The sequence below is a fragment of the Oncorhynchus gorbuscha genome, linkage group LG16 (assembly GCF_021184085.1).
Source record: "Oncorhynchus gorbuscha isolate QuinsamMale2020 ecotype Even-year linkage group LG16, OgorEven_v1.0, whole genome shotgun sequence".
NCBI lineage: Eukaryota > Metazoa > Chordata > Actinopteri > Salmoniformes > Salmonidae > Oncorhynchus > Oncorhynchus gorbuscha.
Window position 1 is genome coordinate 36456308 of NC_060188.1, and position 16988 is coordinate 36473295.

General features: G+C 41.9%; 1 protein-coding gene across 3 annotated transcripts; it reads left to right on the top strand.

The window, feature by feature from the left end:
- Positions 1-649: 649 nt before the first annotated feature.
- Positions 650-8998, top strand: LOC124000271 (G-protein coupled receptor family C group 5 member C-like). 3 transcript variants are annotated; one of them, XM_046306522.1, is made up of 5 exons: positions 650-960; positions 2130-3139; positions 6508-6611; positions 6742-6864; positions 7384-8998. In XM_046306522.1, exons 2-5 carry the CDS (start codon positions 2137-2139, stop codon positions 7414-7416), a joined length of 1263 nt encoding a protein of 420 aa, XP_046162478.1. In that variant the 5' UTR covers positions 650-960; positions 2130-2136; the 3' UTR covers positions 7417-8998. The 3 variants fall into 3 exon arrangements, with proteins under 3 accessions (XP_046162478.1, XP_046162480.1, XP_046162479.1); XM_046306524.1 differs by having other exon boundaries at positions 6511-6611; XM_046306523.1 differs by having other exon boundaries at positions 650-871.
- Positions 8999-16988: the final 7990 nt, after the last annotated feature.

Sequence of the window (16988 nt, forward strand, 5' to 3'; positions counted from 1 at the left end):
ATCATAATCATCCACCAGGTGGCCCTGCAAAATGCTCACACCTTGCAAATCTATTGATTAGCCTAGTATTCTATACCATATCATGACATTTTAAAAAGAGGGCTAAAGGCATGTTTCTTAATTGAATTAAGATATTTTAGGAGATTAAAATAAGTACTTAATAACATGCACATGTATCTTGTCCCAGTATGCACAGCTGAATGTATCCCTTCATTCTATGTATGTTTGGTAGTTTACTAAAACATTCCCTATTTTATGTCTCAAACCCAAACAAAACCTGTAGCAGAGTTTGCTCAAGTGTAAGGGTGATTTAGTTAAACAGGGGCTTCATTGGTGAGATTGAGCGAGAGAGAGAGGCATATTGATGAGAGACCCTAAACTGGTTTGGGAAAATGTGTAAAAAAATTATTGCATAATTGTTTGGGTTTTTGGATGTGTCCTGCCCTGCCGCCTACAGCCTCCCCATCTTTCCAAAATAGCGCTACAGAACTTTTAAACTACACAACAATCCAAACGCACAGGTCGGGCCCCAGGGTACGTGCCCTGCGTGCCCGTTTGGTAAGCCGGCCCTGGTAGGCCGGCGATCATAGCAGAATGGGAGTGGGCAGAAAAAATACTGGCTCTGTTATCAAGAAGTCACACCGTCAAAATCTTTGCGAATTATTGGAGACGAACACTGACCACCAAAGGAAGACATTTGGACACGTAGAGCAAAATCTGTCAAATTGAGTGTAACTTGGCAGTATGTCTTTACGGATAGTTCTTTGTAGATTTGATAAACTATTTCAAGTCAAAACATATTGAAATCAATAGAAAATAAACACCGGTTGCGAAAAGGAATTAGATTTTTCTGGATTAAATATCAATACAGGTTTGTAGTCTAAATTACCTGGGTTCTTCTGTCTGCTTTTGACGAGAAAGAGGAGCGGCGCGTATTCACATCATCACCCCTGTCGGCAGGTAATACACGGGCGTAGTAGAATGATAACCTTTACAACTCAGTTTCCAGGCATTTATCTATCATTCCTAATAGTATTACTCATTAATGAGTAGGCCCTCAAATAATAACTAGGCTATAGGCTACTCCTCATTAGAATTAGGAACACAATTAAATACTTGTTAAGGAAATAATATTATTCAAATGGCATACTAGTGTTCTATGGAAGTTTAGTATTAATAGTATTCAGTTGATCAAATGGCTCATTGTTGATTAATCAATACCATTCAAATAGGTTGTTTATCATGTTTCTGTAGTTGAACTGCCTCAAATGGAGGCAGTTCAACGGGACAAATGTATTTAGCAGATGCTTTGGCCTGGCTGTCAGTCACCCATCCTTTATGTTAGACACACAAGTATTTCTATGTATCAGTGTGTTTGTCTTCCTTACCTGCTACATAGTTACTATGGCAATGCATTGGTTATTTTTTAAATATAGTCTAGCTAGCCCCGTAGTTGCCCAGATATTCCATCTTGGATGTACAGTACACTCTTCCCACTGGGCACAGATGTCAATTCAACCTCTATTACACATTGGTTCAATGTAATTTCATTGAAATGACATGGAAACAACGTTGATTCATTCAATCAGTGTGCCCAGCAGGTTGCTTTCTGTTTAAGGGTCTCTTCTCACAAAGATTAGACCTGTAGACACACAGTCCTTGATAAGCTGAGCAGTGATCATTTTCAGTTGTGTGGGATGTCTTGGTCAGTGGTGACTCTGATTAGTGGTAGAATTATCCAGGAAACAGGTGTGTGTGTGGCACCTTCCATACCTGGCTGGCGCCATGCGGGGGATGTAATCACTGTAAGGACTGAAGCCATTCTGATCCAGCCAGCCACTCTGTCATGTACCAGCTTATGTAAGACACACAGTGTTTCATGTAATATTGAATAGGTAGCACTAGGATTCAATATAACCTGTTGGAATCACTGAGAATATTCTGTATAACCTACAGGATGCAGTGACCAGGTTACTGCATGTAGCTAAGTGGTTACCATGCGATGGTTAAATATCACTTTGAGTACCTGCCATCCCCAGTACTTGACTGATTCAATCATAATAAGGGATAAAGGGGGGCTCAGGCTTTAGATGTACTGAATGTGTGTTTCTGATGTGTGTGTCCCCCAGCAGTGCCATGGCGGCCCCCATCACCAACGTTCCTAAAGGCTGTGGCCTCTCCGTGGGCTCCCTGTACTTCAACCTGTGTGACTTGACTGCAGTGTGGGGCATCGTGGTGGAGTCACTGGCGGCTTTAGGAGTGGTGACGGCCTTCGTCCTCATCATCATCCTCATGGCCAGCCTTCCCTTCGTGACAGACAGGAAGAGGAAAGGTATGGTGGCCCTGCAGGCCAGCTTTCTGGCCTTCACCCTTGGCCTCTTTGGCCTCTCTTTTGCCTTTATCATGGGCCGGGACTTCACAAGCTGCACCGCGCGTCGCTTCCTGTTTGGTGTACTGTTTGCGGGTGGTCTTGCCTGCCTCCTGATGCATGGGCTGTGGCTGGTGCTCCTGAACCGGCAGGGCCAGGGCCCCCAGGGCTGGATGCTGTGTCTGGGGGCCCTGGCCTTCTGGCTGGTTGAGATCATCATCAATACAGAGTGGCTGATCATCACGGTGGAGAGGAGGCCAATGACAGCCAGTGGCAGCCCTGACATCTCCTGCAGTATCACCAACCAGGACTTTGTGATGGCTTTGATCTATGTCATGGCCCTGCTGCTGGGCGTGGTGCTGATGGCCGTGCCCTCGCTCACACACAAACACAAGGCCTGGCGGCGGGACGGAGCCTTCATCCTGGCCACCGGGGTCTGCTCCATGGCCGTGTGGGTGGCCTGGATCGTCATGTACATCCATGGGAACCAGGTGGCCGGGGACCCCAGCTGGGACGACCCCACCCTGGCCATTGCCCTGGTCAGCAATGCCTGGGTGTTCTTGGTCCTATACACCATCCCAGAAATCTGCTCCCTCACCAAGGAGCAGGAGGAGGGGGATGAGCAGCCCAGTGATGGGGAACACATTATCTACCCAGTCAGGAGCTTGGTCTATGATAACATTCTGAAGGAGCAGAACACTGCAGCAGCAGCAGCCCATCAGAACATGTACATGGAGAACAAGGCCTTCTCCATGGACGAACCCAACACAGGTACAGTAGGAAGGCCCAGCCAACCATTCAATCAATCAATATCTGTGTTGTCCCATTTGGGAAATTTGTAGTGCAGTCAGGATAAAAACAACAAAATATACAAACTTTTAAAAAAGAGAGAGTAACGCCAGTGCCATCATAGCATCATGAATACATTTTTCCATCCACTAGAAATGTATTTCATGTAGGTTTAATCATTTGAATCTGTTCCATCTGATTTCCTGGAAATTTTCTGTTACATTGGTATCCATGTTTATTTATCACAGGGCTTAATCATTATCTAATAATACTATCTAATAGTATCAGTCTTTCACGCTCTTATCTTATTGATTTCCCCGTATTTCAACTTTCGTATAGTGACAAGTTACATAACGGGTCTACGCAGTAACACAGTGTTATTATTTATAGATTGGACAGAGATCAACTCAAAGCGGACAAGCAAGGAATGGTTAAATAGTTTTGCGCTCTTCTAGGTTTGATCTGTTCTGGTCCTAGCAATTATTCGCCCATTCTCACCCTACAGTAATGTAAATTATGTTATACAACGGGTGGGTATAATCCTGAATGCTGATTGGTTTAAAACCCTATTCCAGCCAGTGTCTATTCCACAAATTGCCACGGCTAAATCTATGATTGAAAATGCCTATTTACTCTGTTCCATCTGACTGCGTAATCCACTGTCTCATCAATCCAGCCAGACAAGTTATACACTTGATATCCACTATAAAAAGTATCTAGACATTATCTCACATTTCTTTTAGACCAACATTTCTTTTTTAACAGCGGGGATTTGAATAAACCTTGCTGTCTGTCTCTCCAACATTTGCAACATTGTTTCAATATTCAAATTAAATTTCCTGCTGTCCCATTGTAATGAACGCGTCATGAGCTGGGACGAGACAGACATGCAGGCAGTGTTTCTCAGCCAGTCGATATCATGAATCAGCTGGCATAATTTTAATGGATATATTAACAAAATGTCAGTTGAAAAAAGTTTAAACGGAACACAGCTAAATTGCAGCTTCAGTTTAAAGTGATTGTGTTTAATGTGGCTGTGTTGTTGGCTAGCTCCTCTGAACAACAGTTTCCTGACGAGGGAGCACATTTTCTATTCCAGGCGAAATCGCGACTCATTAGGTCATTGTTATGGATGTATCCAAATAAACGTCACTAGAAAACAGTTTATGCAAATACAGCTACTTTGCTGTTATTCTGACTGCACTTTTTAACGCGACTGTAAATTAGCCGTAGTTGGCTAGCTAGCAAGCCAGTATGGCAAAGGAACATTAAGAACGAACGACTGGGTCGCGTACATAGATGCAGAACAAGAAGTCTGAACGTCTGGGTCGCGTCTCTAGCAAGTCTAGATTTGTGTCGGGACTATATCTTGTTGAAGGATGAAATAGTATGAATACATTAATCAAAATAATGTTTTCAATGAAAATATGTCAATCATTATTTGAATATGTTGGTAACCCGTTGTATAAAAAGTGATAATGCCCTTGAAGCCAGTGTTTGGAGGATATATTGGCACTGGCCTAACAACACCAATGGCAATATATCCTCCAAACATCGGCTTCTCAGGCATTATCACTTAAATATACATTTATTAAGTACACCCTAGTACCGGGTCGTGCGTGAAAAGCCCAAGAGGCCACCCGTCTCTAAAATACTGGAACCGGAGTGCCTGGCACAGACAATAATACCACGCTCAAAGTTGCTTCAGTCATTCGTTTTGCCTATTCTAACGTTCAATCGAACAGTAACTGAACGACTCGATGCTTGTCTGCCTGCTTTATATAGCAAGCGACCGCAATGTGACTAGGAGTGAACCATTTTCGCGAATCGGGTGGTGTACCTAATAGACTGGACACTGAGTGTATATAAAACATTAAGAACACCTGCTCTTTCCATGACAGACTGTACAGGTGAATCCAGGTGAAATATATGATCCCTTATTATGGTCACTTGTTTAAATCCTCTTTAATCAGTGTAGATGAAGGTGAGGAGACGGGTTAAAGAATGATTTTTTAAGCCTTGAGACATGGATTGTGTATGCCTAATCAAATTGTATTGGTCACATACACATATTTAGCAGATGTTATTGTGGGTGCAACGAAATGTGTGTGTTCCTAGCTCCAACAGTGCAATAGTATCTAACAATACACACCAATGTTCCTAATGTATGGTATACTCAGTGTATATCAGTAGTAGATATGGAGTAAGAAAAGTGTGCCCCTCTGGTTGAGGATGCCATCTCCTGACTGACACATTAAACCGCCTCTGATTTCTGATGTAACACTCTGTTCTGTTTCCTGTTCACCTGCCCACTAAAACACACAGGAGAGCATGTGCCTTTCCACTGATCTCAGTCGTCAGACAACATAGGTGTGTTCCCCAAATTGCACCCTATTCCATACATAGTGCACTACTTTTGACCTGGGCCCTGATCAAAAGAAGTACACACTCGGGCTGTGTTTACACAGGCAGCCCAATTCTGATATTTTTTTTCACAAATTGGTCTTTTGACCAATCAGATCAACTGATGAGAAAACATTTGATGGAATTGGTCAAAAGTGAAAAACATATCAGAATTTGGCTGGCTGAAAAACACAGCCTATGTAGGGAATATGGGGGCATTTGGGAAACATACAATGTATCCTTTTTTTCTCTTCCCATTATTTATTTTGGTCTTTGCTAGGAAAATGAGGTTAGTGTTGGTTGGATTTCAGCGTATTTGCTCTAGAATTCTAAGTAACAATGTGTGGGGACTAGAATTCTTCATATTTTCTACTGGTTACAAACTACCAGTTCCTTACAAATAGTTATAGTTTCAACTTTATTACTTACATTTACATTTACATTTAAGTCATTTAGCAGACGCTCTTATCCAGAGCGACTTACAAATTGGTGCATTGCGGTAAGTACATGTCACAGGCAACGATAATATAATATTCCATTTGGATACTGGGGAGCTGAGCCCCCCCCCCCCTCGACTCCCCAGTAATTCGCACCATGATGTTGCCATAGAGACAGTGGCTCACGCATTCTCTTAAAATAATGTCAGATGTATCCGATAGTGATGTATGTGACATATCCAAATGGAATATTATATTATCTTTGCCTGTGACATGTACTTACCGCAAGTAATAAAGTTGAAACTATAACTATTTGTAAGGAACTGGTAGTTTGTAACTTTAAGGGAGCTGGTCAGAAATGTAATCCCATTATTACAAAATCCCAGTGTGTATTTGATCATTCAGCCCTAAGCGATCCAAAGCAATTGAAGCACTTGCAGCTGAGTTTTGAAGTTTATATTAATTTTAATTTCTTTCTTTCTTCCATTCCTCTCTCCCTCTTCTCCCTAGCAGCCAACAAGCCTGTATCTCCATACGGTGGTTATAGTGGTCAGCTCCGCAGCTGTGTGTACCAGCCCACAGAACTAGCTCTAATCACCAAGAGCCTGGCAAATGTGAGTGGGTTTTACCCAATACACTGACTTAAACCCTCATATCATTATCACACTAGTGTTATTCTCCAAGAAATACATACCCGAAACCAACCGTTTTTTAATTCTCTATGTGTGCGTGTCCTCTCTACAGAGGGACCAGTCCCATGAGACGGGCCTCCCCAGGGCCACGGCCCCCACTCTAAACCAGAGCAGCACCTCCCTGCCTCACTCTCTGGTGCCCCTACCCACCACAGGACTGTCCCCAGCAGTCAGTGTAAGCACTTCACTGCCATCATACACAACAGTATACTGCGCATCCATGGTGTTTTTGCTGTCTTCTTTCCCTTTTTAAAACTACTGAGCCGAGCTGAGCTGTACTATGCTGGCCTGGTTATGCATCCACCATAGTTGCTGGAAAAGTCAATGTGAAAAGAACATATCTGAGCCTGCACAGGACAGTTTGGGTTGGCATTACAGTGTGGAAAGAACATATCTGAGCCTGCACAGGACAGTGTGGGTTGGCATTACAGTGTGGAAAGAACATATCTGAGCCTGCACAGGACAGTGTGGGTTGGCATTACAGTGTGGAAAGAACATATCTGAGCCTGCACAGGACAGTTTGAGTTGGCATTACAGTGTGGAAAGAACATATCTGAGCCTGCACAGGACAGTGTGGGTTGGCATTACAGTGTGGAAAGAACATATCTGAGCCTGCACAGGACAGTTTGAGTTGGCATTACAGTGTGAAAAGTAGAGGATTTCAAATCTAATTCTTCTGCCTTGTCTTTCTCAGGGAAATGGTGTGTATAAGAAGCCTCTGTGGTGAATCTATGCTACTACAACCTGGTTCCTGTTCTTCACCCTCCCCCTATTCTAGTCTGTGCCCTAGTTTCCCCTGCAGCCCCAAAACCTTTGACCACTGTAGAGGCCAGGCTGTTCTGTACATACAGTAGGGCTGGAGGGAGCCAGTGTCAGAGGAGAGGCCACAGTCTTGGTGCTGTGCACCCAGAACAAGTGTGTCTCTCATCTCCCTGTGTCTCATCCAGACTGTCCCAGTGGCAGTACTAGCCACCCTCCACCTACCCATCTCCCAAGCCAGCACTCCCCACCCCCGGGCCACAACCCCACGCACTGATGGGAGATCCAACCAAGACAGCAACACACAGTGTGGCCAGAGTGATTGGACAATGAGGCAGTTTCAAAAGGAATTTGTTGCACAGCCATAAAAACCTTTCAGTCTAAGCCCTGTAAAAAATCTAAAGGAAGTTTGTTCTGAAGTGTCTGTCCTATATATAAGAAATACTTAAAACATTTTTTTTACATGTATTTAGCCACTTATGTTTTGGAACTAAACAGTTTCCATATATACTTCCATTCATTTGGTACTGGGGGACCTTCAGACGAGTCATGTGAAAGCCTCTGGGCATCCTAGAGCAAATGTACAGTGGCTTGCGAAGTATTCACGATTTTTCCTATTTTTCCTATTTTATTGCCTTACAACCTGGAATTAAAATGGATTTTTCGGGGGTTTGTTTCATCTGATTTACACAACAACATTTGAAGATTCATTTCTAACAAGAAATAAGACAAAAAAACTGAACTTGAGCGTGCATAACTATTCACTATTCAAAAGTCAATACTTTGTAGAGCCACCTTTTGCAACAATTACAGCTGCAAGTCTCTTGGGGTATGTCTTTATAAGCTTGGCACATCTAGGCACTGGGATTTTTGCCAGTTCTTCAATGCAAAACTGCTCCAGATCCTTCAAGTTGGATGGGTTCTGGTGGTGTACAGCAATTCTTAAGCTATACCACAGGTTCTCAATTGGATGGAGGTCTGGGCTTTGACTTGGCCATTCCAAGACATTTAAATGTTTCCCCTTAAAACACTTGAGTGTTGCTTTAGCAGTATGCTTAGGGTCATTGTCCTGCTGGAAGGTGAACCCCCATCCCAGTCTCAAATCTCTGGAAGACTGAAACAGGTTTCCCTCGAGAATTTCCCTGTATTTAGCGCTGTTCTTCCTGTATCCATCATATTTCCCTGTATCCATCATTCCTTCAATTCTGACCAGTTTCCCAGTCCCTGCTGATGGAAAAACATCCTCATAGCATGATGCTGCCACCACCATGCTTCACTGTGGGGATATAAGTCTTGGGATGACGAGAGGTGTTGGGTTTGTGCCAGACCTAGCGTTTTCCTTTATGGACAAAAAGCTACATTTTAGGTCTCATCTTATTCCATATGTTTTGGGGAGTCTCCCACATGCCTTTTGGCGAACACCAAATGTGTTTGCTTATTTTTATTTAACTAATTATATTACTTCTGGAGGTAATTGGTTGCACCAGATCTTATTTAGGGGCTTCATAGCAAAGGGGGTGAATCCATATGCATGCACCATTTTTCCATTTTTTTGAATTTTTTGAAACAAGTAATTTTTTTACATTTCACTTCACCAATTGGACTATTTTGTGTATGTCCATTACATGAAATCCAAATAAATTACAGGTTGTAATGCAACAAAATAGGAAAAACGCCAAGGAGGATCAATACTTTTGCAAGGCACTGTGCGACTGACATGTACGTGTTCGTGAGAGACTCACCTTTGCACAGAGGGGTTATTAGTGTGTAGCTCAAACCTTTTGGACGCTACAGACAGAAATGGTCAGATCGGTTGTAACTACTTCAGATACGTCCCATGACGCTTGTGGGGGTCGTAGAGCAAAACGGAGACCACCATCGTGTTCATGAGTCTCAACTTTAATAATAGTTTGTAGGCCAAACCGTTTGGATGCTACAGACAATGTTGTGTTTCGGGATATCTCATGGTCTGACAAACACCACTCTGTCACCTTTCACCGCAAGTGCGACATCGGCTGATGTGGGGGGATTGAGACGCATCCAATGCAAGATATCTCTAGCTTAAACGGACAGATTTTTATTGGGATTTTTTTATTCTAATTTGATTTCCTTTGGGGTGCAAACATTACATCTAGGGGGTTAAATTAATGTGACTATGAGAATCACATTATAATGAAGAGAAAGGGAAGGCGAGACATGGACAGAGAGACAGGAGAGAGGATAGATTCTTTCACGTTGTCTGTTCTTATCTTACGCTTACCTGTTTTATCAGCATCCACCTTCACCCCTGACCCCTAAGCCTAGTGTGTTTCGTTTCTGTTCTCTCTGGGATCACTGCTGTTTCACAGGAGGGCAATGTGTCTCCTTTTAGTTCTGTTATATTGGACAGGGAATGGAGGTAAGGGATTCAAACAAGTTTATCAACAAACCAGGGCTTTTAAGATGCATTTCCGCCATGTTTTGGGGGGACCAATCAAATCAGATCTTTTCACAGCAGCACGGTTTGGTCAAAATACCAATTAGTGAAAAAAATATAATTGGGGTGGATGTCTTAACACAGTGATATTGTTTAAGAAACTGGTCTTACACTGTATTTCTATGTGTTTAAAACTCCAAGGCACTGATGTATACACTAAATATAGGTCTTTACATATTTTGGAAATTATTGTCATTTATTGTATTTTCACCTTGAGAAATTTAAATGTGTATACAGGACGGTATATATTCTCCCTCTAGTTTGATTTGTCACATGTATCTACTGTAAATTGTTATTTTATTGGTTATGAATTCCTCCCTCAATGGGGACTTGTTTGGGTGCTTCTGTGTTTACACTTTACTGTTCAGAAGTGTAATAACTAAATCTGTTAAAATTATTAACCATATCAGCCATAATAGAAAATATTTCTAACTTGTCATTTTCTGTCAATAGAAACATTCAACATTAAATACATAAAATCACACTACAAGTCTTGTTTGATATCATCCCTTGGATAAAACGGTCAAGGTGGGAATAGCTCCAATACTGTACCTGGAAAAGAGGCAGATACTGTAGATAGTGTAGTAGGGAACATCGCAAGAGGAAGTGTCCTGAGGATGAAAATACACCTCTGAGGAGTTATTTACATACACAGCTCTGATAAGCTTCGTTGCCTGCTGGGGCCAACGACATGGATGTGTGTGTGTGTGCATGGGCATCAGTGTTCCTGATTCACACACAAGCACATGCATACTACACACCAACACAGACACACTGCATACTACACACACACACAATACACCAGTGGCGGTCTGTGCCATTTAAGATGAGGGATGATGATTTTGTTTTTTAAATGAACATGGCATATTGGATGACAGTCATTCATATTCCATTCACCCAGTTCAATGTAACATCGGTAGGTTTAAGTTACTACATGATACTCAAATTCTCTCTATACCCATCATGAGGTTGCTACAAGCTAGCCTATGAATGTTTACAACGTAGGTGCACAGGTCGAGAGAAACACTTTTGCCTGCATCTAGCTGATCTAGGGTGTAATCAGTAGAGGTACGTGGGTAAAATCCCTGGGGAAGCCAATCCAGGAAAAAAATGGCCATATTACAACCGATGTGTTTGTGATAATTGCATTGTTTGCCCTATAACCTGTTAGTTCATATACTGTGATATATAAGAACGAGACAATAAGACACAGTGGCAGAATAAATTCAACCACACATTTGTTTCAGAGCAACATCTCTCCGGTGAAGTCCACAATTGCTTGTCAGTTACATGACCTATAGCATGGTCAAGTAAGGTAATGTTTCAGACATTTTCGGACTACTAAACTATTGATTTAGAACCATAGGGTTATCGCAAGTCAAAGAAAACAGGATCTGCCTACACTATTCCAGCACCATCTAATCACCTATGCCTAGTCTAACATAGTGACAACTAAAAGATACTAAAAACTACTGTCCAATCAACGTAAGCTAAATATGTAGCTGTCCATGGTTACTGATTTCTTGCGCGCAAGTAGAAAAAAACATGTTGACTCACCCTACTTGTAGAGAAACGCCAGTACTATCCTCTTTCATGTTGCCTAACTGTCTATGACACTGTCATACAGTACACACCTGTAATTTTTGTTGTCCTAGGCTACCTGGCTAAAATACTTGCTCGCAAGCCTAACTTCCTTTCATGGGCAACGATACACCAGGCCAGCTAATTAACATTAGCATACTACATCTAGCTACATGTTGAACCTCCATCCTCAGGCCAGGAGCACAATGTATGAATTTATGGTTGGATCAGAATCGCCGCTATAAATCATTGGCCAGTAAGGAGAATTAAGTTAAACCACATGTCCAAATCCCTATCTCCATCAATGGTTAATTTAGGAAAGGGACGATTTTAGCTAACTAGTTAGCCACCGGAGCACGACACAACGAGATGCAACAATTCAAGTTGTTTTCTGTCAATAATGACGTTTGGCCTGTGATGTGATTTAGTCTGAAGCCATATCCAAACTGGCTCCCCTTGACAAGTTTTTTTTTTGGTGCGCCAGGACCATTCACAGTTGAGCTCACTGTTTAGGTCAACTTTGATTGGCCATTATTTTATTTTTAGAGGCCAAATGCTCTCTGGCTTCCCTTGCAATCAATGCTACGGGCAGCAACAATGTTTCTGACCAGACAGCATCAGCTAAATATACTACACATACTGAGACAGAGGGGCGCTGTTTCGTTCGCTCGGATGCTTTCTCCAGTGAGATTACATTCAGCCCCTAAACAAACAGATGGAAATTCATGAAACAGAGATTTTTTTTTTTTTTCTTGTTACATTTTTTGGGGGGAAGCATGGCTGACCAAGTTACTTTTTTAAATGAGCCCTGCACAATACAAAACACACATCAATAAAAAACACAAAATACTAATTACCAAACATGATCACAAAATAAATAAAATAAAAAGTATTCACTTAGAACATAATCTCTCCTGTGGACAATGTTCTGGTATTATATTTGACAAGGTTGAAGCGCTTCTGACACCATGATGTGTACTGCGCATCAGAGCACAAGCAAATGGCTCAGCTTCAAATGTTAATGATCAATTTTGTGATACCCGAGCCCTACCTGTAAACCTAGTAATTGATTTTTTTTAAACAAACCCAACCCGAAGTATAATCTCGGGGACCATCGGGCTCGGATAGCAGAGCTCTACACTACATAATATACAGCCTGTGACTGTGTTTTTGTATTATACATGTTAGTTACAATGTGTATATTTGTTGTATATACAGGGTGCATTTGTAAAAGAGACCTAAAGGTAAAACATAAATTAAATAAATAGTGCACAGCTACACACTGCATGTCCACTCGTGTATACTAGCCAACCACACTGCTTTTGAGAGAGATCAGACTCTCCTTGAATGAAGTAGCTGAAACTAAGAACCTGAATATGTGTATCCCCTCAATCAACCCAGAAGGATATGAGAACAGGATTCATAATATGACTTTTGTCGGGCAGTGGAATGATGCAGTACATTAATGCAGTAGATAGTGTCCATCCCAAATGGCAGCATATCCCCTATGGGCTCTGGTCAAAAGTTGTACACTATAAAGGGAATAGGGTGCCATTTGAGATGAAAACATAGATTCAAGATGCGATAAGTCCTTGTGGTTATGAAACCGTTGAGTCATGTCAGTGCATTCATCAAGAACAGTCTTCCATCCAGAGGTATCCAGGGCCAGAAGGCAGGAGTACATGTTATATAAAAGGAGTTGAGTGGGCTGCGAGTAGAGCCCTCTCGCAACCAACCTACACAAGAATATTTGTTATATTTTCTATAGTACACAGGATATAAAAGTGTATGGGTAATGGTAACAGCTGTATGAGGAGTAGCAGCTGTGCAAAAATACAAGTTCAGAGCCATATTCTATTCACACAGTATTATTTGATTTTTCACTAAACATGGCCCAGGTTGGGTTGAGGCAGCTGCCCTCTTGTTCGCTTCATTAAAATGAGTTCTCCCTTCCCACTGGGAGAAGTAGCTATAAGATATTTATTCATGTGTAATTTGTCACTGCACACACAACAGGCGTACACAAACACACAATTACTCTCATTGAGCTATGGCTGCCTAGCAGCAGCAGGCTGAAAAACCTCTTCCTCACCCACCCACTCCTCTCCTTGTTACCTGTGCTGGGCTGTGTTGTTCAGTCAGTCGGCAGCCCTGGGTTCGTTAACACAGAGGAGACAAGTAGGCTGCAGAATGGAGAAGACTCATTAAGAGCAAACAAACAAACTGGTCAGACATGAGTCAGCGTTATGTTGAACGCTTTAAAGGCCCCCCCTGTCATTTCAATAGCATGACTGTTTTTGGATGCAGAGTTTTAGATTAGCAAGAAAGTGGTGCTGCAAATGGTCAGAGTATAGGAAAAATATAAAGATCAAGGTTCAAATAAAAACCTTCACAATAGCTTCTTAGTTCCATAACTCAGTGATATACAGCAGGTTTCTGTGGACTAGAACCCACAGTGAAGACGTGTGTGCCCTGTTTGAATGTATACATAATTACATTTACACAAATAAGACATGGTTAGGAATAGGACAGACCACCTGCAAATCATTACCTAGCGAGTCCCCATGCATCTCATTGTTACAGCTAGGTCAACACTTCATGAACACAGAGTATATACACGTCATAGATAAAGACCAAAAAGTGACTGCAGTTACGTCCCAAATGGCTCGTATTCCTTTTATAGTGCAGTACTTTTGACCAGGGCCCATGTCAAAAATAGTGCACTATACAGGGAATAGGGTGCCATTTGGGACACACATTGCCTCTTGTTTTCTGATAAAAAAAAATAAACAGTGTGGTTGAACCTCCTGACCACACCAATATGATGGGTCATAGATTACGGCCCTAACCCATAATGGATAACTGATGAGTTGTTTCCACGGAGACAGGTTCCAAACAGACAAAGAGCAATGGGAAATTCGTGGTTTACGCACAGTAGTCCGTTAAGATAGAAATAGAACAGAACAGACATGCATTTCTGACAGAGTACAAGGAATCATGTCAGCTCTATTCATTACATTTCTACTGCATCTGCAACATTTCATATGTTACTGTTTACTTCTTCCTGAGCAAACACGTCCCTGCTTAACTTCAACTGAAAATAAAAGGCTGAGTCTTGATCTACAGAACAGAAACTTATTGTGAATCACTACTAGTGTTCAAAGTTACCCTTAAATGACATAGGTACATGAAGGCTTAAAAGGGTACATGAAGGCTTGAAAAGGTACATGAAGGCTTAAAAAGGTACATGAAGGCTTGAAAAGGTACATGAAGGCTTGAGTACATAGAGATTATTCACATGTAATTCTATGGTACAGTACCCCCCCCCTGAAACTATGAGCAATGAAAATATTGGTCATTGAGCTTCGCGGATACAGTCCAGTCAGTCAGCCTTCACTAGAAATCACAACCACCTGTCCAGTCTCTCTCTCACTGGGCAACAGGGATTTACTGTCACCATGGCAACACTCGACAGACCCACACAACATCAGGCATGTTCAAAGGTGTGGCTACAGTCAAGCTGATTAAACAGCAGAGTTCATCCATCCACAGTCAGTAGAAATTGTTATTATATAATCTATTATTTCTGTATAGCTGTACACAGTCACTTTGTCATAGGGATGACAAAGCAGGGGAGAGAAAAAAGGAAAAAAAAGTGGACCAAGACAGATTTCTAAAAGGTTTGTAAATATTTATTTTTCGGTTTATGAAAGTATATCAACAAGTCCATGTAACCTGAGATGTTCGTAGATTCTTACACAGGAGAAGCTCTAAACAAACCAGCTAGAAATATCTAGGTCCGGCCGGCTGCATTAGTTGTTCCCCAGGCCAAAGATCCTCAGACAACGGGTCCTTTCATGTCTTGTAAATCAACCTTTTTTGGGATTGCAGATGTAAACAGAGGGTGCCGGGCTGATTTGTTAAGGCTTGGGGACATCATTAAGATATGTGATGGGAGTCTGTTACGTAGGTCTAACAAAAGAAAACCCCTACCTTACCTACTGCCCAACTTCTACAAATAGCTCCTCTATAGATTAACTATTGTCTATACAATTACTAGCTCCTCTGCATTGAAACAAAACCACATCTGTCTGATGTGATTTTAGAACTAAAGAGTGGTGAAACAACTATCTCTGTACAAATATTGACAAACGCAATTGAAATACATTATTTGAGCAACAAATATAACAAACAGCACCTGCAGAAATGTATAGGAACCGTATGCAGTTACGATGTTACATTTTATTCAAAACAATACCACATTCGCTCCAGAAACAATCATTATTATGACTAATAACATAACAAGATGCACCCCAATGATGTTTCTGTCCTGACTACCACCTAGTGGAAATGGCAGGTGCAAACTTTTCTTGCTCGGTACAGCAGGGCCGTAAATAATACAGTGCCTTTGGAAAGTATTCAGACCCCTTGACATTTTCCACTTTGTTATGTTACAACCTTATTCTAAAATTAATTTGAAAAAAGAATCCTCAGTAATCTACACACAATACCCAATAATGACAAAACAAAAACAAGTTACATTTTTGCAAAGTTAAATATTTAAAAAATAAATACCTTATTTACATAAGTATTCAGACTCCTTGCTATCAGACACAAAATTAAGCTTCAGGAGCATCCTGTTTCCATTGATCATCCTTGAGATGTTTCTACAACTTGGAGTCCACCTGTGGTAAATTCAATTGATTGGACATGATTTGGAAAGGCAAACACCTGTCAATATAAGGTCCCACAGTTGCCAGTGCATGTCAGAGCAAAAACCAAGCCATGAGGTCTAAGGAATTGTCCGCAGCGCACCGAAACAGGATTGTGTTGAAGCACAGATCTGGGGAAGTGTACCAAAACATTTCTGCAGCATTGAAGGTCCCCAAGAACACAGTGGCCTCCATCATTCTTAAAATGGTAGACGTTTGGAACCACCAAGACTCATGCTAGAGCTGAACGCTTGGCAAAACTGAGCAATCAGGGGAGATGGGCCTTGGTCAAGGATAGATAGAGCTCCTCTGTGGAGATGGGAGAACCTTCCAGAAGGACAATCATCTGAAATATTTGGCCTGAATGTCAAGAGTCACATCTGGAGGAAACCTGGCACCATCCCTACGGTCAAGCATGGTGGTGGCAGAATCATGCTGTGGGGATGTTTTTCAGAGGCAGGGAGACTCGTCAGGATTGGGGCAAAAATGAATGGAGCAAAGTACAGAGAAATCCTTGATGAAAACCTGCTCCAGAGTGCTCAGACTGGGGCAAAGGTTCACCTTCCAACAGGACAACGACCCTAAGCACACAGCCAAGACAATGCAGGAGGGGCTTCGGGACAAGTCTAAATGTCATTGAGTGGCCCAGCCAGAGCTCGGACTTGAATCCGATCGAACATCTCTGGAGAGACCTGAAAATAGCTGTGCAGCAACGCTCCCCATCCAACCTGACAGAGCTTGAGAGGATCTGCAGAGAATAATGGGAGAAAC